This window comes from Gastrolobium bilobum, unplaced genomic scaffold (assembly GCF_033153095.1).
Source record: "Gastrolobium bilobum isolate Gb01-03AN ecotype WA unplaced genomic scaffold, APGP_CSIRO_Gbil_v1 utg18492, whole genome shotgun sequence".
NCBI lineage: Eukaryota > Viridiplantae > Streptophyta > Magnoliopsida > Fabales > Fabaceae > Gastrolobium > Gastrolobium bilobum.
Genome location: NW_026896253.1, coordinates 39,791 through 61,465, shown reverse-complemented (window position 1 = coordinate 61,465; position 21,675 = coordinate 39,791). Strand labels below are relative to the sequence as shown.

Genomic DNA, 21,675 nt, shown 5'->3' with positions numbered 1-21,675 from the left:
GCTTGTCTTTTATTTTTATTTTTTATTTATCTTTCGTGTTCAGTTCAGCTTGCAATCTGGCTTTCAGGAAAATTGAATATATTCATGTCTGTTGGAAGTTTTTGTTGCTTACGGAATCAAAGCCGAGGAACTAATCATATAATCGTCTCTAACCTGAATTTCTCAATTTCTTATTTTTTTTTTAAAGTTTATGGGGTTTGAAATTTAAGGTGGAAGGAAATTTTCAGAAACTTTTTTGTTGAACAATGAGTTTAGGAATTTTGGTGCTATAATATAAGCTCTCTTAAGAAATTGGAATAGAACTTAAGCTTGACTGTGCAATTATGTTTAAAAATTTTTTTGTTTCAATCCTGGAAGGACAGAGCTTAATTTTACCATATATAGTTTATTTTGTAGTTGTTCGTTTGATATAATCCTTGGTTTTCTTCCTTTGATTGTTTTTGGTGTGAAATTTTTAGTCTTCCTTTTTCAAGACTCGATTGGTTTAAGTCTTCTGATTTGGTGTTTGTTTCCTTGTTTCTTCTTCACTCAGTTTTTTAGACATATTAATTTGCAATTTGCATGCTTGTTTGATTTTTCTGAATGGTGAGATAGAGACGAATGCGGCTTCTGAATTTTCTTTCCATCAGATTTCTTTTCTTGAACATCAAAACATAGTTAAAGAAAGTAAACACAGACTTAAGAATAAGTTTCACCTTTTATTGTTAGTCTCACAGAATTAGTATATTCGGGCACATATTTAGAATGCTCATACCTACCAATGTGAGTGAGACAATTTAGACAGTATTAAATTCCAATGTTAGAATTCAGACAATTTAGAATGCTCTCACAAAATTACTCTCACAAAATTTTATTTATTTATTTATTTTCTAATTTGACAACGTTTACATCATTGTTAGTAAGCTACTTTGTTGAGTAGGCAACAACTTCATAGTAACAATGTTTGAAGTAAGTTGTAATTACTTATAAAGCATAAATTTTATCTTTGAATTTTAGTTTAACTATGTTTATTAATTATTTTATTTCATATACGTGCAGGCACAAAATAATGAAAATAGTGAAAGGGTGATTAGTGAAAATGCTGAGTCTGAGTCTAGAAATTGGACAACATCTGAAACTAATGAGCCTCAAAGTCAAACCAATTTAGTTCCAGTTCCAGAGAAGTCAAATGTGGATAGGAATGGCAAAAAAAGAAAGAGTGGAGAAGCTGGAGAAGCTTTAGCTGAAGAAGATGATTCGGGTAAGAGAAAACCTACCAAACCTAGGTCTTGGACTTGGGATCATTTTGAAAAAGAAATTAATCCAAAAACATTAATCCCGAGAGCTAAATGTAAATGGTGTGGGGCTACTTATGCATGTGATACACATAAAAATGGCACAACTAATTTGAAAAATCATTTGTTGTCTCAATGCAAAAAGTTTCCAAGAGATTCAAATGATTCTAGTCAATCAATTCTTAGTCTCCAACAATTTAAAAAAGAAGATGGGAAAGGAATTAGTAAAGCTTTTGTTGGTGTATCTTTTGATGTTGAAGCTGGTAGACAAGCTCTTGCTAGAATGATTATTGTTGATGAGTTGCCATTTAAATTTGTGGAGGGGGAGGGATTCCGACATTTTATAAGTGTTGTGCAACCTAAGCTGGATATTCCTGCAAGAATTACTGTTGCTAGAGATTGTTGGAATCTCTATTTAAATGAGAAGAAAAAATTGAAATCTATTTTTAGTGTTCCGAATCAAAGTGTGTGTCTTACAATTGATTGCTGGAGTTCTGTGCAAAATCTCAATTATTTGTGTCTTACTGCTCATTTCATTGATAATGATTGGAAATTGCATAAAAGAATATTGAATTTTTGTTTGATCAAGAATCGTAAGGGTGAGACTATTGGAAGGAAAATTGAGAAGTGTCTTCTAGGTTGGGGAATTTCGAAAGTTTTCACTATTACTGTTGATAATGCGAGCTCAAATGATCTTGCTATTGCTTACTTGAAAGCTAGAATGGAGGATTGGAATGCACATCCGTTGAAAGGTGAATATTTGCATGTTAGATGTTGTGCTCATATTTTAAATCTTGTTGTCAATGATGGATTGAAAGAGTTGCATGCTTCAATTACTAAAATAAGAAATGCTGTTAGATTTGTGTGTGCTTCCCCTAGTCGTATGGATAGATTCAAGACTTGTATAAAAGATTGTAGGATACAAGAAGGCGACATAGTTCAATTAGATGTTCCTACTAGATGGAACTCCACTTATATTATGCTTGAAAGTGCATTGAAGTTTCAAAAGGCATTTAAAAGGTTAGGAGAACGTGTTGCTGAATTTGTAATGATGCAAGGCGGAATTCCAAATACGGAGGATTGGGATAATGCACGGGTGTTTGTGAGATTTTTGAAAATTTTTCATGATGTCACTGAAAAAGTGTCTGGTTCTTTATATGTGACCTCTTCTCAATATTTTCATGAGTTTTGCATGATATTGAATAACTTAAAGACATGGAGCAGGAGTATGGATCTATTACTTGGGCCCATGGCTGAAAAAATGAGAGCTAAGCATGACAAATATTGGGGGAACATTAAAAATATCAACATGATGATTTTTATTGTTGTGATACTTGATCCCCGATATAAATTACGATTTGTGGAATGGAGTTTTGAGAAGCTTTATGAAAGGGATGATGCAGAATTTTTAAGCGCTAGAGTTAAGGAAACTTTAAACAAGATGTTTCACAGCTATAAAGATTTTCATGGAAAAATCTTTCTCAATCATCCACCAGAGATCTCCATGAGCTACAAGACACTGATTTGGCAGCATTTGACGACTCTTCATTTGCTAGTGAATTTGAAAAGGACATAACTGTGAGTGAGAGCTTGAATAAAAATGAGGTGGATCTGTATCTCATGGAGCCACTAGAGAAAGGAACTCAAAAATTTGATATCTTGAATTGGTGGAAGGTGAACTCTAGCAAATAGGGGTGTTCGCGGTTTGGATTGGATCGGTTTTGGAAGCAAAACTCATCCGATCCAATTCCTTCGGTTTAATCATGTAATAATCCATTTGGTTTAGATTTTTTTTTAAATCCGATCCGATCCAATCCAATTTTTTTCGGTTTGGATTGGATCGGTTTTCGATTTTTTGAATATCCTAAAATTAGTTTCATGATTATTGTACAAATAACATCTTTTGTATATATTGGCTTTGTAAATTTTTTTTTTTGAAATGCAAAAATATTAGAAAACAATACTATAGTTGATGAGACGTGACTAAGTTTTTTCTTGGGTTTAGTTGATGAGTTAATGGGTCTGAGTTTAGAAATTTTTGGGCTATGATTGGAGAAAGGACAAGTAGGTAGAGGATAATTAATATATTGGATCGGTTTGGATTGGATCGATTTTTGCGGTTTTTTTTCGGTTTTTGATTTTTCGGTTTTTGGTTTATTCAGTTATCGATTTTTCGATTCAGTTTTCGTGGTTTGAATCGGTTTGGATCGGTTGATGAACACCCCTACTAGCAAATATTCTACTCTTGGTCTAATAGCTAAGGATGTATTGGCTATGCCAGTATCTACAGTTGCTTCAGAATCTGCATTCAGCACTGGGGGTAGAGTTCTTAACAACTACAAGAGTACTCTTACTCCAAAGACAATTGAAGCATTAATTTGTGCACATAATTGGTTCCGATCCACTCCTTTTCCAATGATGTAGAAGAGCTTATAGAAGAATGTGTAAAGATGGAGAGAGGTAATTTATTTTATTCTAGTTGTATAACTTTTTAATTTTATATCATCTTTTTATTTTTTAATTGTTAAGTTACTAACAATATTTTATTATAATTTTAGATATTTCTCCAAATACAGAAGTTGATGATGATTCTGGTGAGGATTCTGATTAAAAATTGATAGTGTAAGTTGTTATTTTTTAATTTTAATTATTCAATGCTATATGATATAAAAATCAGTTTGTATATATTAGGGGGGAGGAAAAATCAGAAACCTTACTTGAATATATAGAGGAACCTCTAGGCTAATGACTCACGGATATTCGACTACAAAAGAACTATGGGATAATGACTCACAGATATATAATGCTCTTCTATATATAGTTTAAGCATAATTATTTTCCATATGTTTAAATAGTGAGTATCTGTACCCCTATCCCTATGTGAAGTATATGGGTTTTATTGTTGAAAGATAACTTAATTGTTTTGTACATGTACTTCGATTAATGAAAGATAACTTAATGTGAAGTATCTACTATCTAATTGTTTTATTGTTGATTTGTTTTGTGATGCAGGATATGGGTTTTAGTCTCTCTGATTAGTGTTGGATTGTTGTTCCTTTGTCTAGAACATATTCAATCTACAGCTCTTTAGTGTATGCCATTTTTTTTGTTATTCTGTAACAATTATTTTCATTTTGATCACTTTGGTTATTGCTAAGTTGAGTTTTGTCAAGTTTTAAGTGTTTGTTTATGCTTGGGACGACTCTGCTACCATTTGCATGTATTAAGCTGTTTCTTCTAGAATCTGAATGTGTTACTCCATCTATACTTGAATCGAATCATTGTGTGCTGAAAATCACGGATTTCTAAACCAACGTATCATGTTTTTTTGTCACTGCTTTGTTGATGATTTCGATTTTATTCAAAAAATTTTGCTACATTGTTAATATAGAAAACGCAAAGCTAGAGAAAATATGAAAAAAATGGAATGGAGATGATAAATTGTTTTCGAGTTTTGATTAAAGGGAAAGAAATTATTTGAAAATGAAAACCCTTTTCTATTCAAAAGCTGGTGGACTTTAGAATATAATTGGATGAGAAGTGTTTTTTTGCCTATTCGGAATTCTAAAGCTCCTTCTAAGGTCAAAGTTTTTGTTTTTTTGGCTTTTCAAAAAATCGAAAACCGATCCAATCCAAATCGAAAAAATTGGATCGGATTGGAAAAAAAATCAAACCGATCGGATGATGTAATGACCAAACCGAAGGAATTGGATCCGATGGTTTTTTGCTTCAAAATCGATCCAATCCAGACCGCGAACACCCCTATTTTTGGGTCCTCAACAAAAAACATGGAACCTATTTTAATCCCTTAGGAAAAAAAAGTCAATTTGTAATCCTTCTGAAATTTCAGTTCTTTGAAATTGTGGTCCCTCAGAAATTCAAAGAAGACTCATATTAGTTCCTCAAAAAAGACTAATACAAATATTTTTTTTAAGGGATTAAAATATGTTATGTATTTTTTGTTAAGGACCCAAAATAGTATTTTTTTTTGGTAAAAAGGACCCAAAAGAGTATTTACTCATGATTTATATTATATCTTTCTTAGAATTGATTTTCTAAGATATTATTTTATCACTGCTATAGGCCTAAGTTTTGATTGTTACCAAAAATTTATAGAAATATATATTTCATTTTCTCAATGCTTACAACATCTGTCTTTGTCAAGTTTTCTTTTTATAATAAAAAATAATAATGAAACCTCATGCTTCACCCGCATCCCTGAGTCCTATCAGTTCTACAAAAATATTTTCAGTGCTACGGATGTACCCAACACTCGGTACATCCTCTACCAAAAATGGCAAAAAGTAACTCATTTATATTTATCTTTACCTTTATGGTTATTTTCTTCTGTATCCCTTTCTTTTGTCTTTTTGGCAAAGGAATACCTATTTCTGGTGCACACAAAATATGCTCTAACTCTATACTTGAAATGGTCAATGTGAGGAATAATGGCTTATAACATGTAGGGTATTTGCAAAAAGGCTCTAAATCCAAGTCAATTGGGACTCTCTTGAATTCCAAAGGTGAGATGCTTGGAATTTGTTTGGGGATCCTTATTCAAAGTAAATAAGTAATAAATAAATTTGGGAGTGGTTATACTTACTACTGAAAAGTTTTACAACTTTTATTATTAAATTAATCACCGTTGATTTTCTTCAATCTTCAAATTATACTTTATTGGGAGTTAATAATTAATTAATAAGTGTAAATCAATTAGAATTCTCTCAAATTCTAAAGGTGAGTTGCTTGGAATTTGTTTGGAGATCCTTATTCAAAGTAAAGAAGTGACATAAAATTTTGGAGAGTTTCAAAAATAAGACCTTTGGATAAGGTGTTCAAGGTGATATTTTTATCCAGAATAATAAAAGTGAGACCTTACCATGAGATAAGGTGAGATATTACTCAAATGTAGAAGGTTAGGCATTTAGCTCAAAGTAAGTTAAGATAAAAAAATCAATCTTTCAATAACAACAAATAACTAAGGATGTATTTGGCATATGAAGATAACAGTTGAATTAAGTGAAGAAAAGAAGATATCTAGGGGGCGTTTTTTGGGGGAATTTTTTAGATTCCCGAAAAATTGATATTGAGAATTCTATTTACCCATGTTTGATATAAGAATTGCAAAAAAATTTCTGAGAAAATCAAATTTCCAGGATTAATTTTTGTGAGGTAAAATGCCAACTTAAAATATCACCGGATGGGTGGTATTTTTGGATTTTCTCCCGGTGGGGATATTTTCTAATTTTTTTTGGAGATAATTAACCCTATATCTTTTTCTTCGTTCTTCTTCTTTCGTTATCAGAACCTTTCCATCGCTGCAGTTATTCTAATCGAAACCATGTGAATCAATTAGATTCTAAATCGGAACGGAACAAATGCGCCTGAGATAGCAGTAGATTCAGCAGGAACCCTAGATCTTTCTGGTATTACGAGATCAATAAACAATATATGTTCAAAAAATGCAGTAGTGATGGTGATCCGACGAGAAATTTTGATAGAAAACATAATGCAATTGATAGAAAATTCGGGGGGAAATTTAGCAGAGATTCACGCAATTTTGTATGGTGGTCTTCTGTAGGTTGCTTATGGGGAAGGAAAAAATGATGGTTATGGGGAAATGTGGTTGATGGTTGAGTTTTTGTTTGAACTGATAGAGGTGAGGTTATTTTTTGTAAAATCTCTCTACGTTTTTAATAATATTTGATAATTAACTAAACTTAGAATTAGAAAATTTGAGTCAACATTTCTGATAATATTTTGACCTATCAAATATATTTTTGGTCATATTTTCAAAAAATTTATTTTTCTAGCATATTCTTAATATTAGTGATTCTCAGGTACAACTTTTTTTCTAACTTTTTTTCTCCCTCCACCAAAAGGTCTCCTTATAATCATAACTTAAGATATAAACTTATAAAAGAAAAAATGATGATGCGAACTTATGAAAATATCAGCTCAAATAAGGATAGTTGCCGGCTTTTTCACCCTTTTGCCCCTTATTAATTAATTAATAATCATTTTGTCCCTGATTCAAAACTATCTACCAATCTGTCCCTCTTTAATCGACTAACTTAATTTTTAATCGACTAAATGGTTGTTGACTAAATCTCCCTACTTAATCGATTAAAAAATCATACTGACTTGTTTTCCTTTGTTGTATGTTGGGAGATTTAGTCGACTACATAGGGAGATTTAGTCGACTAAATCTCCCAGAAGTCATTTTTGCCTGTTTTAACCATTTAATCGACTAAAAATGCAAGGTAGTTGATTAAAGATGGGCATATTGGTAGATAGTTTCGAATCAGGAGCAAAATAAATATTAATTAATTAATAAGGGACAAAAAGGTAAAAAAGCCATAGTTGCCCGATTAAATTATTTTTCTCGAAAAGAATAGCAGTTTATCATATAGGTCACATATCAACAAAACAAAACATATTAATAGGGCTAGCAGTACAATACTAGTAACAATTCGAAGGAGGGACATAAAAGTAAATCAAACAACTAACTCCGTTGATATGATTGATCAATCATAATTTGATAAACCCATATAATTTTAATACAATTATTTAACTCATTAATCCTTGTCTAAAATGATAAAGCATCATTTCAAAACTCAAAACTTGCACCTTTCTCGTGTTGGAGTGTCATTGATTGTTCCAGAAACAGGCGACCTAACTTTAAAAAAATAAAAATCAAAAAATAACAAATAAAATTTCAAAATTCAAAAGAAGCATAGTACTTAAGAGAATGAAAGGGTGATTGGTAATTTAAGGCAAAACGATTGGGCCAAATAGGAAAATAACTTTTTTAAAAAAAGAAGAAGAAAAAAGGTGAAATTAATTTGGTTCACCTGAATCCGCTGCCCATCACACATTCACATGCAAATTGCAAAATATAAAAAAATGCAAAATGCAATGTATTCTTATTGAAATTAATATTTATCATATTATAAGAAATAATGTTATCTCTTATATATACATAAAAATATATAAAATTATATATTTTTTTCTCTTCTCTTCATATGACTCTAATGTTTTTATGTGTATAAAAAATGAAATAAAACTATCTCCTGTAACATAAAAAGCATTAATCACAACTTTATTATAAGCCTCCAATTTTGCCGGCCCCCTTATACGGCGTCGTTTTTGGGCTCCACCACTCTTTGTCTATTTGCTTCCCTTGCCGGTTACAAAAAACCAAAGTTACTTCGTTTTCTTCACACTGAGTTGACTGAGTAATCGCAACTCGCTGACTCGCTCTCTTCTCTTAGTTACACATAGCATTCTCTGCATTTTCTCCTTCGATCACACTCTCTCACTCTCTCTCTGAATCTGGTAACCTCTCTCTCTCTCTCTAGTTTCAGTCTAATCGAACACGTGCTTGTGATCCACACGCGCATGGCGAGTACTGTGGTTTTGATTTTTCCATCTTTGAATCGAATGCGATGGTGGTAGGATTTAGGATTGAAATGCGAGTGCTTATTTATGAAGATTCGGGGAGTGTAGTGCAGCACAGACCGAGATCTTGCTATTTAGTTTTGTGCAACACCGATTTTTTTTTTTTTTGGGGATTTAGTTTGATTATTGCGCAGCTTCAATTTTGCATTGAATCTGTTGGTTTATCGCTTTTATATTATCTGATTCCTGGTTCTGTTTTGATCTACTTATTCATGCTGTGTTAATTGGTCTTAACTCTTCTTAGTCATGTGTAATGCTTGGAATTATGCTTTCTATTTTGTGTATAGAAGTGTGTGTGTGGGGGTGATTTGCAATATATATGGCTTGAGTGTTATGTTTGAAGTAGAAGTTCAGTCTTAAGATTGGAATTGGCTGTTGCAACCATGGATTTTCTTGGAAATTCAATTTTTGAATGAGGATGAGAACTAAGAAAGAAGGACAACGGTGTCGGGATTCGAAGTTTGGGAGAGATATGGAAAATCAGGAGTGAATCATTTTTGTTCTCTGGACTAATGGAGTGAGGCTTGTGAATGCATTTTTTTGTTGTTGTTATTGCACTGCACTGTATTTCACTATTTTGGTGACTGTTTCTTCGTTGTTAAGTTCAGATCTTATCTTAAAAGTTTGGTTTTGGTTGTTAAATTCATTCTTTATCTTGTTTTGAGAAATTAAATGGTGTTTTGAGCAGTTCTTAGTGTTGATCTTGATGAGATGTCTTGTTTTTTCATCTCAGCCTGAAGTTGACAGGGATGTCAGAGAAAGCTCTTAGGGATCTCAATACAATTCTTGGAACTGAAAGGAAGAGTGAGAGCTCTGGTAAGGCATGTTTAACCAAGCCTTCCGTTGATAATGCTGATGAAAATATTGAAGAATGGCAAAAGAAAAAAAATTGTTCCTCCTTAGTTTCTCCACCTGTTAATGGAAGTCAGACTGTGACTGCGAACTCTGCTGTAGAGATTGGAAATGTAGAAGTAGAATACATCGAATCTGAGAACTTGAATGATCTAGAAGATATTGATACTTGTCTCAAGGTATTATTTTATCCATTGTTTTTGGGTCAAGGGAATAGAGGTGTTTTTAAAGTTGATAAACATTGACATTGGTCTGGCTTAATACTGTCCGTGTTTTATTTTTCTTTTTAATTATTTACCTTTGATTATTAGCTTTATATAAGAAATTCAACACTTCATTATTTGAATATAGTTATTTGATTTTGTTACAGACCCTCTTAGCTGGACTTGACTCAAAGGATTGGATTCTGGTTTGTGATGCACTAAATAATGTACGCCGTTTATCCATATTCCATAAGGAAGCAATGCTTGACATGCTGTAAGTATGGAACTTGTTTAATTTTTTTTTTCATTTAAGTATTGTTTTTTAAATTGAAATATCATAGATTAATATGCTATGTTTTTGTTTTATTAAATTATTCATTTGTTATCTGGTAAACAGGGGGGATGTGATCACATTTATTGCGAAGTCCCTGAAAAATCCTAGAAGTGCTGTTTGCAAAACTGCCATTATGACATCTGCTGACATCTTCAGTGCATATAATGATCTTATAATAGATTCATTGGATCCTCTGGTAAGTTAATATTCCTCGTGTACAGGTAAATTTGCCGATTTAACCATTATGGAACTCGTCTTACACTTGATAGTATTATTAGCATATTAACATGTTCCATGTGAAATGAATATGGTGGATGCAGCTAGTACAGCTTCTTCTCAAGTCTTCGCAGGACAAACGCTTTGTATGTGAGGCAGCTGTAAGAGCCTTGGTAGCAATGACTACTTGGATTTCTCCTATTTCTTTGTTACCAAAATTGCAACCATACCTTAAGCACAAGAATCCTCGTATTCGTGCAAAGGCATCAATGTGCTTTTCTCGAAGTGTTCCACGGCTGGTACGTTATATTTATGACATGCTCATATTGATGACTTTTGCTTTCAATTTTATTCTTATAATTATTTGCTGTAAAGTGATTTTTTCTGCAGCAAAAAGAAAAGAAACAAAAAGGAAAACTTTAGGGAACAGATAAATGATGCAGGGAAAGAACCTTCGTCACCATTGTGATAATGACTGTAGTAGTAATAGAAAAACTTAGGCCTATATGTTGATATGTTTAATGCTTATCTGCTAGTGGTAATAATGATCGTAGGTCTATTTTAAGCTTACAGTGTGATGCACTGAAATTGTTCATAAAACAATCAATCAACATATATGTACTTTAGTATGTTTTTTTCTCTCTCTCTCTCTCCCTGTGTGTGTGTCCACACACGCACACGCACACGCACACGCACACGCACACGCACACGCACACGCACACACACATGATTTAAATGACTGCTACTTTTTAAACATACAAGGGCAATGAATATGGCCAGCCTATTTTTGCGACTGGATGCAGAGCATTAACATTTGCTGTTTTGTATGCTTGTACTTTATTTGAACAGGGTGCAGAAGGCATAAAGACATATGGGATTGACAAATTGATCCAAGTAGCTGCATCCCAGTTGAGTGACCAGCTCCCTGAGTCCAGGGAAGCAGCTCGAACTCTACTTCTTGAGCTTCAAAATGTGTATGAGAAATATCACGATCTCATGCCAGCTACAGAGGTTGAGCATCCAGAGATGGGATCTTGGGAAAACTTCTGTCAATCAAAACTTTCTCCTTTAAGTGCCCAAGCAGTACTTCGAGTGACCAGTATTGCTCGAGAGGGTCTTGTTTCATGACACATGCATGAACTACAGTTAGTGTACTTCATTATTTGCTGGTTTGCTTGTCCTTTTCTTCTGTAAATACATTGCGACAATTGAGATGATTTGAGTTGCTGTCGGAGCACGTATTCAGTCCAAGATTTATGATGATGTATTTTCCCCCCTAGCTGTGGTTACTTATGCCACTTTTGATTGATATTTGACATATATAAATTACGTTACTTCACTGTCTCCTTCCTGATTTCCCTCCTTTTGCAATACACGCTTGTAATTGGTTTGCTTTTATTATATCCACTCCTTCAATGTAGATGTCGGGGTCTAAGGACTCATTATGTGTTTCTCAGTTGCGTTGGTTATGATCACCTGATACCAGTAATCGTGGATCTCTCCATAGCAATGCCATTCCATAGCAATGCCATTCTATTTTGAATCGTTTTCTTATTAAATAACTCAGAAAGTTTTAGATTATGAGTGACCCACTTTTTAGATTTGGAGAATAACTTAGATTATTAGGAATAATCACCGGTAACGTCAATGATGCAGAACTGAACAACCATAGGTAGCCTTTGGTGCTTTGTTTTGTTTTTCTTGTTTTTATTCTTTTTAATAGAATTAAAATATATTAGTTTTTCAACCTTATGTTCTGTTGGGTTTTATTGTTGAGAATCTTGAGATGCACCAACTTTAAATGAAACTTTCATGTCCTGCTATATCTAGTTTTAACATGTCTATCAAACACATTCATAATGTTGGTTTTGATCATCCTTCCGTTTAAAATTGACCAAACAAGTCATCGATGTATCCATTTACACAATTGATTTATGTCTGCTAACTATCTTTTTGCTAGGTGGATCAAATTTAGTTTGGTGAAAACATACTGGAACTGAGTGAAAAGTTTTGCTATTAGATTTTGTTTTGCAATTATAATAGAACACATCTCAAATGTGCTGTTTTGTTTTTGTCCCACATTTCTTTTCAGGGGTTGTAGATGCTTGATCTTAACTTAACGTCATGAAATTCCCACATAATCTGTAATTAAGTTCACCAACTTTTGATGATTGATTATATATTCTATAGTAGATGTATCATCAAGTGACCTATCAATTTACTGTGCAAAAGCTGCAAATAGTGTGAAAAGATCAATTATTAGAACTGGTAGAGGAATTTTTAAGATTCTATGAAGGGAACATGACATACCGTGAAGATGAGCTGTAGTTGTTGTAAGCCTTATATTCAAATTTGGCCACACATATTTAATAAATGTTATCTTACAGATTTATTTAAAAAGAATAAAGTATTTGATTGGTTTGCTATACTGGAGATGGCTGGCTACTGTAGGGGTATCCAAATCATGGGGTATGAGTGTATGACTATTCAATGTTTGCACAACTTGTAACAGAACAATGTAACCGACGATATTAATTATTATTTGAAGAGTTACTTTGATGTGCCAAATGGAAAATTTATGTACCATTATATCTTTTAAGCAATGTTATTAAAATTGGCATGGTCATTGATCTGGTCGAGGTACTGGTGGTTCAATCAGTGGGTCACTAGTTTAACTGAATGATCCGGTAATTATATGTAATTTTATAATTTATATTAAAAAATTATAAACATACTCAAATATCTAAAAAAAATGACAAAAATCTCAAATATTTTAATATAAAAAATAATAAATCACATATTATTATCCAATAAAAGATCAAACAAAAATATAATGATCGTGATACGAGGCTTTAGGTTCAGAAAACGACATCTCTAACTATAAATCAAATCAAATTTTTCTGTATAGTGCATAATTGAGATAATATTAGTGTTGTAGGTACATAACTTATGTAAGTCAATAAGCAAAAAAATTCAAATATGTCCATTATGATTTTTATTTTTTAAAAAAAAATTGGATTTTTTTTTTTGAATCGGGCCGGGTCACCGGTTAACCGACCGGGTCACCAGTTTTCATGAAAACCGATCGGGTCGCATCGGGTCGCACTGGTTCTGATGCATGGCCGGTCCGTTGCTTCAACCGGACTGATTATATAATCGATTTACCGGTTCCTGAGTCGACCCGGCCGGGTCGGTCCGAGTTTCTTAACACTGCTTTGAAGGACTGTTTTTTTTTTTTTGGTAAGAAAGGACTAAGTGTTTATTTCGTAAAAATCGGGTTTGGGATTTACATTAGGGACATTTGAAAAAATAATTCTTTTAAAATTTAATTTGCAATTTTACTAATCCCTTCAACTATTTTATTTGGGGTAAACTGGACCCTTCAACTTTAAAATATGTTCTAATAGTTAACTTGTTGAAGATAATTCTTGTTTTTCATTTCATTTATGTTTAAATTTTCCTTTGAAATGGAAAATTCTAATTTTTAAGCCAAAAGTGAAAAAAAATGAATTTTATTTAATGGTTCAGTTGGATAAAAGGATCAACTCATACACAATACAAGTGTTTTTATTTGAAGTATAAAAGCTGATATTAGAATATGAACTCAAAGAAAGTGAAATAATATATAACACACATAAATCCAAATAATATGTCCAACTCATATTAAGCCGAATACTATATAGTACATACATATACACCCAAACGCACGAAAAAAAAAAAGTGTTGCATAAGTAGTACTCCTCAAGAGGTGAAAACAAAAATTGCAATTTTAAGGCTCTGTTTGATTGTTGTTTTTAAAAACAGTTTTTTAGTTTTCAGAACAAAAAAACAAAAAAACTCGTTTGGTAAAACCTGTTTTTGTAAAAAATGTTTTGAAAATTATAACTGTCTTTTGTTTTTAGAATCAAATTTAGAGAACATGTCTGAGTTGTTTTTGTTTTCTGTTTTGGTTTTTAACTTTAAAAAATTAAAAAATATAGAAAAGAACTGTTTCCATAACTATTTTACAAAACAATTTTAAGAACAAAAAAAACCAGAACACAATCAAAGAGACCCTAAGTTTGTTACGAAGATGCGAAAGTGCACAATGTGATTAAGCTTCAAATATACATTGATTTGAAAGGGGGCTACCAATGTTATTTAGCAGAAAAATATAAGATTATGCTTAGAAAATATCTAGTTCTGCTGAAGTGACACTTTCTTACTTTTAATCCAAAATAATAATCTTGGTGACTTCTCATCCAATGCCTAAAGCTATTGGTGGGTAAATTTAAAACAGACATTAGTGGATTAGTGTTTTTTACTTGATACTTAACCAAGAAAACAAACGTTAGAAGTCACCGACAAACCAGAAGAACAAGATGTCTCTGAACAACAGAGAAAATGCTGATGACATGTAATTGTCATTCTTCCCTTGATATACTGTATAATCTAACATCACTAATGATAATTATGCAGAATATGTAATAAGATCCTATTCCCATGTGTTGTTCCTTTGTTGTCATCTTTTTTTAATCGTAGAGTAATCAAAAGGCACATAACTTTCTCCAACGCATTGAAACCAAAATGGTAAAAAGGAGCATAAAAAAGGTTAAAAAAGAAGAAGATCTGAACTGAAAGTAACTCGTATATATAATAAAAAACAATGAAACTAACATTGGAAACATAAATTACGCACGAGATGGATCATATGGAAACTTCATAACAGAATCATAATCGGCACAAAATTCAGGACCTTCTCTCTTCATCCCCATTCTCCCCTCTCCTTCCCAAGATGAGCAGCTAAAGAGTACAACAAAGAGGTCTAAGAACACCATCCTACTGTTCTTTCTTGAGAGGCTGTGTAGATTGCTGATCATCTTTTGTAGACTCATTTATGCTAGCTTTGGCCTCAGCAAGAAATTTAGGATCAGGCTCATGCTTATCTGCAGGTTCTCTCATCGCCAAATATATGTAAAATGCTATGACTACATTAACAGCTATGACAGCAAGAAATCCACTAACTAGTGTCATAGAGTAGGGGGACAAACTGGATGTTCCTGTTACAAACAAGGAAACACAGTAAGATAGTTTTACAATTTCCACTCCATATTTCTTTTTCTGAACTGTAGTTGACAAACGTTGAAGGAAAGAAACAAAAACTGATGAGATCCATTCTCCCCAGGCAAAGAGGGTGAAGCATATTTTTCTGCCGTTGATTTCAAATTGATCCAATGATAAACAAACAGATTGTAAGAGTGGTAAGCCTAAAATGGTGGTAACTATAAAAACAAAGGGTAACTCTACGTTCGAAGAGCCTCAGTATGGGAGCATTTAGATGCCAGTCCAGGTAGACAAGTACATACAATTTAAAAAGTCAATAATTTGCTTAAAGAATTAAGCTGATCCGGGCAGAATTTTTGAAGTACTGACTTAAAGCAGCGATCACAAAAAGCATTGAAAAAGTACCATTTTCAAACGTGCTAAAAAATCACCATAAATTCTAAGTTAAAGGAAAAACTATCCATTTCCACATAGTCTTACATAAGTATTCAGATCAATATTCTAGATGGTTTAAAAAGACAAGTTCTAAGTTAGGCATTGTTTAAGAAACCATAACATTTTCCTTCAAGGTCATCAGTTGTCAGTACAAATATTCTCACTATCAGCATTTGAAAAATAAAATAAAATAATATGAGATACAATCTTTTCAACAAGAAAACAGAAAAACAAGTAACTTTGAAATAATAAGAAAACATAACATAGATCTTTCCACTAAAAGGAACTTCACTAGGTCTTCCCAGTCAAGTTAATAGAGAGAAAATATCAATCATACAGATTAGAGTACAAGCCAAAACCCCCTTCAAAATAAATAAATAAACAAATGTATAAAAGGTTAAGCACTCTAGAATCTTACCAGGAAGAAGATTATGGTTAAAACCATATAATATTGCAATAGGGGCTGCCCACATGAGCAGTGATGCAATGAAAAACTTCTGAATTACTCTCATTTTGTCTCCAATCCCTATATATAAAAAAGAGAGAGCAGAAATAGTAAAAAAAAAAAAAACTTTAAAAAAATAAATAAAAAATCTTGTTCAAACTTTACAATTCCAAACAGATTAATCAATAAAGTTTCAAATGAACTCACAAAAATCAAAACTTTGAATGAGGTAAATGCATACCACACTCCTGATCGAAACCTTGTTCTCCTCTGGTGTTAGAATCTCGTTGCTACCACCCCAATATGGAGCCCGTAGTCAAACGAGAAGGTATGTGACTATGCTTCGATCAAACACTTCACTAGCGAGCACTGATTCCAAGCTTCAATGGTTGAGCAGTGTGAATTGAAAATTAAAGGAAGATTCAATTGAAATGAAGAAACGGGATTTAGGGATTGGGGTAAAAGAAGAATCAGCAAAACGCACCGGAGAGCAAGTTCCGTAATGGGCCGGCCCATTATTTCAAGAATTAAAGAGCTGGGCCCGAAATCATGAGCCTGACCCATAGGCTAAACTATATTTTGACACCTATACTCATTTAGAAAAAAGGTAAATTTCATAAAAATAATGTGTTTGAATTAAATTCAAAATTTTCTCAATTTTTTTTAAATAATTATTTTCTAAACATTTGTCTACCAAATATACACTAGCTCTTTTTATTTTTAAATAGTAAAAATAATATCTAAATAGAATAGGGAAACCCACTTAGGACACACTTATAATTCTTTCAATATTTTTGGAGTCATTTATTTTAGGGCTATTTATCATTTTCCTCTTTTTGACATAATCATCTAATTATATCTTTTATATGTCATCACATTGGAAATATTTATGGTACAACAGTCACACACAACATTTCATGCGACCAGCCAATAAAAATAGAGTAATATCTGTGTTGTCTGTACGGAGAAAAAAAAAAATATTTTTTTAGTCTAAATATGATTTTCTGAATCGCAGATGCGTACGACAACTGTATAAAAAATGATCTCCACCACATTATCCTAATAGTTTAAATAAGGACTCAAAATCTTACTATTCTCACCCTTCATGTATGATGCATGAAAATGGATATGTTGTTTCTTGTATGATCCTCGGTCTATATGTCAAAAATGAAAAAAAAAAAAATCACAAAAATAAAGAGCATGGCCATTTAAATATGCGACAACCATTTCCAGTGGAAGCAGCAAATTACCTTCCTGCAGAGGGCTATATACTATAGGTTATAGGCAAAACTATCCATTTTCTCATAGGTTTACATAAGTATTCACATCAAATTTTTTACATGGTTTAAAAAGACATATTCTAACTTAGGCAAGTTAGTAAAATGTGTTTGTGGTGGTGTGACCCTATGTCTGTGTGGTCCACTTACATTGTTTGCTAATGATAATAGATTGCATAATGGAGTATCTAATTTTGGTTTTGGTCTTCCATCAACCTCACCTATGTTGTTTACTTCTAAATTCTGATAATGGAGAACCTATCTCATCTGCTTTTGGTTTTGGTCTGCAATCATCAACTAAGTTTTGTTTTTGGTCTGCCATCAACTGAGCCCATCTTCAGTGCACACTTGAACATACTCTATGATGGAGGAGTCTATAAAAAGATACATTTTCAGCTTCATGAGTCCCTGAGCTCACTCTACCACAGAGCTGCACACCATAGTTTGGAAGGTAGAAATTTTACACATCAGAGTTACAAAGCCATTCAAAGCATCAAGAAAAACAATGGTGGGGATATTTTTAATCTATCATATTTCGCATTTCATTATAAATTAAAACTTACAAGGCATTGTTTAAGAAGCAATAATATTTTCCTTCAACATCATTATATAAAAAAAGAAAGTAAGATACCATCTTTTCAACAAGAAAGCAGAAAACATAATAAATAAGGAACATAAAATACAGAAAAACAAGAAACAAGGATTGCTTTGAAATAATAAGAAAACATAATATACATCTTTACACTAAAAAAGCCTCACTAGGTCTTCCCAGGTCAAGTTAATAGAGAGAAAATATAAAGCACACGGATTAGAGTACAAGCCAACACCCACTTCAAAATAAATAAATAAACAAAGGGGTTTGATTTTCTCATGTTAAATGAGAATTCAATTCTCTTGTTGTAGAGATAAAAAGTATGTAGGACCCATATATTAGAAAAAAATTATATGTAGGATCCATGTCAGCACGAAAATCGAAGGGTGTGTAAGAAAATTTGAATTCTCATATTAAATGAGAATAATAAAACTCATAAACAAATGCATAAAATCTTAAGCACTATAGAATATTAGCAGGAAGAAGATTATGGTTACAACCATATAATATTGCAATAGGGCCCGCCCACATGAACAGTGATCAATGAAAAACTTCTGAATTACTCTCATTTTTCTTTCAATCCATATATATACATATAAGAGCAGAAGTATTTAAAATAAAAGAAAAGGAAAAGAAAAAAACAGAAACTTGTTTATGAGCACTGATTCGAAGCTTCAAGGTTGAGCAGTACAGGAAATTTGAACTGAAACGAAGAAACTGGAATTGTTATATAAAAAAAAAGGACTCTTCATGCTTGTTTATTTTAGAAGTGTTTTTTTACCAAAATTAAAGTTATTTAAATTTTAATAAAATATTTGATTTTTAAAAAAAATATTTGACTTTTTTAACTTCTAAACAAAGTAAATTTTTGAATTTTTTTTGTGATTTCTACTTTTTTAAATTAAACATCTAAAGTGACTTTATAATATAAGTATGTTTTTTCTTAAAAAAAATAACTTTCGGTAAAAAAATATACAAAAAAACCCATCTAAACGGTCTCTAAAAACTGGGCCAAAACGTTTCCATAAAATTAAAAGCTGGGCCAAAAATTTATTAAAATATAACTATTTCACTTAAAATAATATAAAATTATATTATTTAAAATGATAAATATTTTTTAGAATATATATATAAATTTTTTTTTGAAAAAAATATTTTTTTTCATTTTGAAGAACATAACTTTATGTTATTTTAAGTCATACCATTGTATTTTGGTAATTTTTTTATATTTTTTCTCCTCTGTAATACTCTCTTTTTCTCTTTTATCCTAATTTTGTGGCAGTGAGAGGATATAAAAAATCACAAAGTACAATCGTTTTATTTATAACGACATGATGTTGCATCTTTTAAATTGGCAAAACACTTTTTCTACAAATTTTATAAAAACACCTAGGAAGCCAGGAGAAACTAACTTCCCCAAACATTATTTTAAAAAAAAATAAAAAAACTTTGGAAAATAAGATTTAAATTGAACTAAAATGAATTTCCAATGTAATAAAATTTAGAGTATTTAAAAAAGCAATGTTTCATAATAGGTAGCTTGGGAAATAAAATATTAAAACGGGATATTTTGATATTTTTTAAATTTGTTTGAACGTTCATTTAAGCTATTAATATTGAATATAATATTTGTCATTTTTTTTTTTTTGATAACATTAAGGGGCGAAGCCCCAAACAAAAACAAACTAACAACCAAAAACAAAAAATAACTATCCAGGGTCTATACCCCTACAAGAGGAGATTCCCTGAAGATCGTGATCAAATAACTGAGCAAGGTGAAACGGCATAACTCTATGACTCCAGAATCCAGTATCTTTGTGAAGAGCAGACTTGGCTAACCAATCAGCACAGGAATTAGCTTCTCTTGGAATATGAGAAAGCGTTACCTCCCAATCCTGACCGATGAGTGCTTGTATCTTAGCCACTATACGAGGCTGACAAGCTGCATTGCAATCAGCAAGCAAAGAGAATACTTCAGAAGCATCTCCTTCTAGTTCCACCTTCTTAAATCCCAGTTGCCAAACCAATTCCAGACCTTTTAGAGTTCCCCAAAGCTCCGCCATTAAAGGAGTGCAAGCACCAATATGATACTCAAAGCCTCCCAACCAAGAGCCATCATCAGATCTGATAATCCCACCACAAGCAGCCACCTCAGTATTCCTTTCAACTGCCCCATCAATATTAATCTTCACCCAATTTAACCTTGGAGGTTTCCATAAACTCATACGAGTTGGATGAATGCTAGTAGTAGCCATAGCCTTCCTACCCATGCAGTTACGAACTTCCTCTATATACATAGCATTTTAAATAATATAAAGTTATATCATTCTAAGAGAGAGATAAACACAAAATAAAATTTTTTATTTAAAATTTAAATTAAAAAAACCACTCACTTTCTCCTCATGATTTTCATTCATTATGTTAATCTCTCTTTTAAAATGACATAATTTTTGTCATTTAAAATGACAAACATCAATTTACAAAAAATAAAATAAAAAAAATGACAAACATCAAACCCATTAATATTTTGAATATTACTGTAAAATGTTGAGTAAGTAACACTGTAACATACTAATGACAAAAGAAATATTCGTATCCGAAACTTACGAAGTAAGGGACGGTCATCAATGTTTATAAAATTTCAGAATAACAATTGGACACAATTATACGCATGGTTGTGAAAGAACTTTGGAAAATCAGTGTATCGACGTGTATAATTGGGTCTCTACTTGTGATTATAAAACGAATATCATGCATGAAGGAATTGATTTCCTAAGTCCCAAAAAAATGGGGCTCCATGAGGATGACCATAGGTTAATTCTATTATCTGTTGCTACATGTTACTTCTAAATATTCCAACTTATGTCAAAAGAAAAATAAAATAAAATAAAAATTCATCCAGTAATAAAATATAGAATAAGACCTTAATCTTTGACTTGCTGATATTAGTTTTATAGTAGGCTTAAAGAGTTGAAATTTGTAGGTATATCTGGGAGAGCCTACTCATCTCAAAGAGACAATTACTGTCGATATAAAAAAAAATCAATAGAGAAAGAAAATATTTCATTTTTGGCATGTAAATAGGAGCATACCATTAATATGTTTCAATTGGAAATACTTATGCTAATTGCCATGGTTGATAGCTTCAGCATTTGACCAAAAGAAACAGTAACAAAAAGCTTCTATCCAATGGTGACAAAACCAATCTTTTCCATTTGCTTGTGGGTCCAATCAAATTTGATTTGTGACTATTATTATTACTCTAGTTGAAATTAATCAAATTATCATTTCCAAGTTTTTTAACTTAGGACATGCAGCCAACTGGTAGCCAGCATTAACATAAAGTAACTTAATAACCTTGAATGTTTTTATTACCATTGTTTATGTAAATTATTGAATGAAAAAAAATCAAGGTCTACATGGAAAGTGAAAAGAAGGGTGATTTTCTATCTTTCTCTCTCAAAATATAAGATTTCAAGACATTCTATCTGTAAAATAACTGTAAATTTGCATTGGCCGGCAACAAGACTAATGGTATACAAG

At 32.0% G+C, this 21,675-nt stretch overlaps 2 protein-coding genes across 3 annotated transcripts; one reads left to right on the top strand and one right to left on the bottom strand.

Moving 5' to 3' along the window:
• The first annotated feature begins 8,511 nt into the window (after positions 1 to 8,511).
• Positions 8,512 to 11,682, top strand: LOC133298484 (uncharacterized). Its single transcript, XM_061497779.1, has 6 exons — positions 8,512 to 8,612; positions 9,469 to 9,766; positions 9,958 to 10,064; positions 10,188 to 10,320; positions 10,445 to 10,639; positions 11,190 to 11,682. The coding sequence occupies exons 2-6, from the start codon at positions 9,485 to 9,487 to the stop codon at positions 11,466 to 11,468; spliced, it is 996 nt and encodes a 331-aa protein (XP_061353763.1). The 5' UTR covers positions 8,512 to 8,612; positions 9,469 to 9,484; the 3' UTR covers positions 11,469 to 11,682.
• A 3,093-nt stretch (positions 11,683 to 14,775) lies between these two features.
• LOC133298483 (uncharacterized) lies at positions 14,776 to 16,678 on the bottom strand. 2 transcript variants are annotated; one of them, XM_061497777.1, is made up of 3 exons: positions 16,471 to 16,678; positions 16,237 to 16,344; positions 14,776 to 15,379 (listed from the first exon to the last, which is right to left on the bottom strand). In XM_061497777.1, exons 2-3 carry the CDS (start codon positions 16,328 to 16,330, stop codon positions 15,159 to 15,161), a joined length of 315 nt encoding a protein of 104 aa, XP_061353761.1. In that variant the 5' UTR covers positions 16,331 to 16,344; positions 16,471 to 16,678; the 3' UTR covers positions 14,776 to 15,158. The 2 variants fall into 2 exon arrangements, with proteins under 2 accessions (XP_061353761.1, XP_061353760.1); XM_061497776.1 differs by having other exon boundaries at positions 14,777 to 15,379; positions 16,505 to 16,678.
• Between the last annotated feature and the right edge of the window lie 4,997 nt (positions 16,679 to 21,675).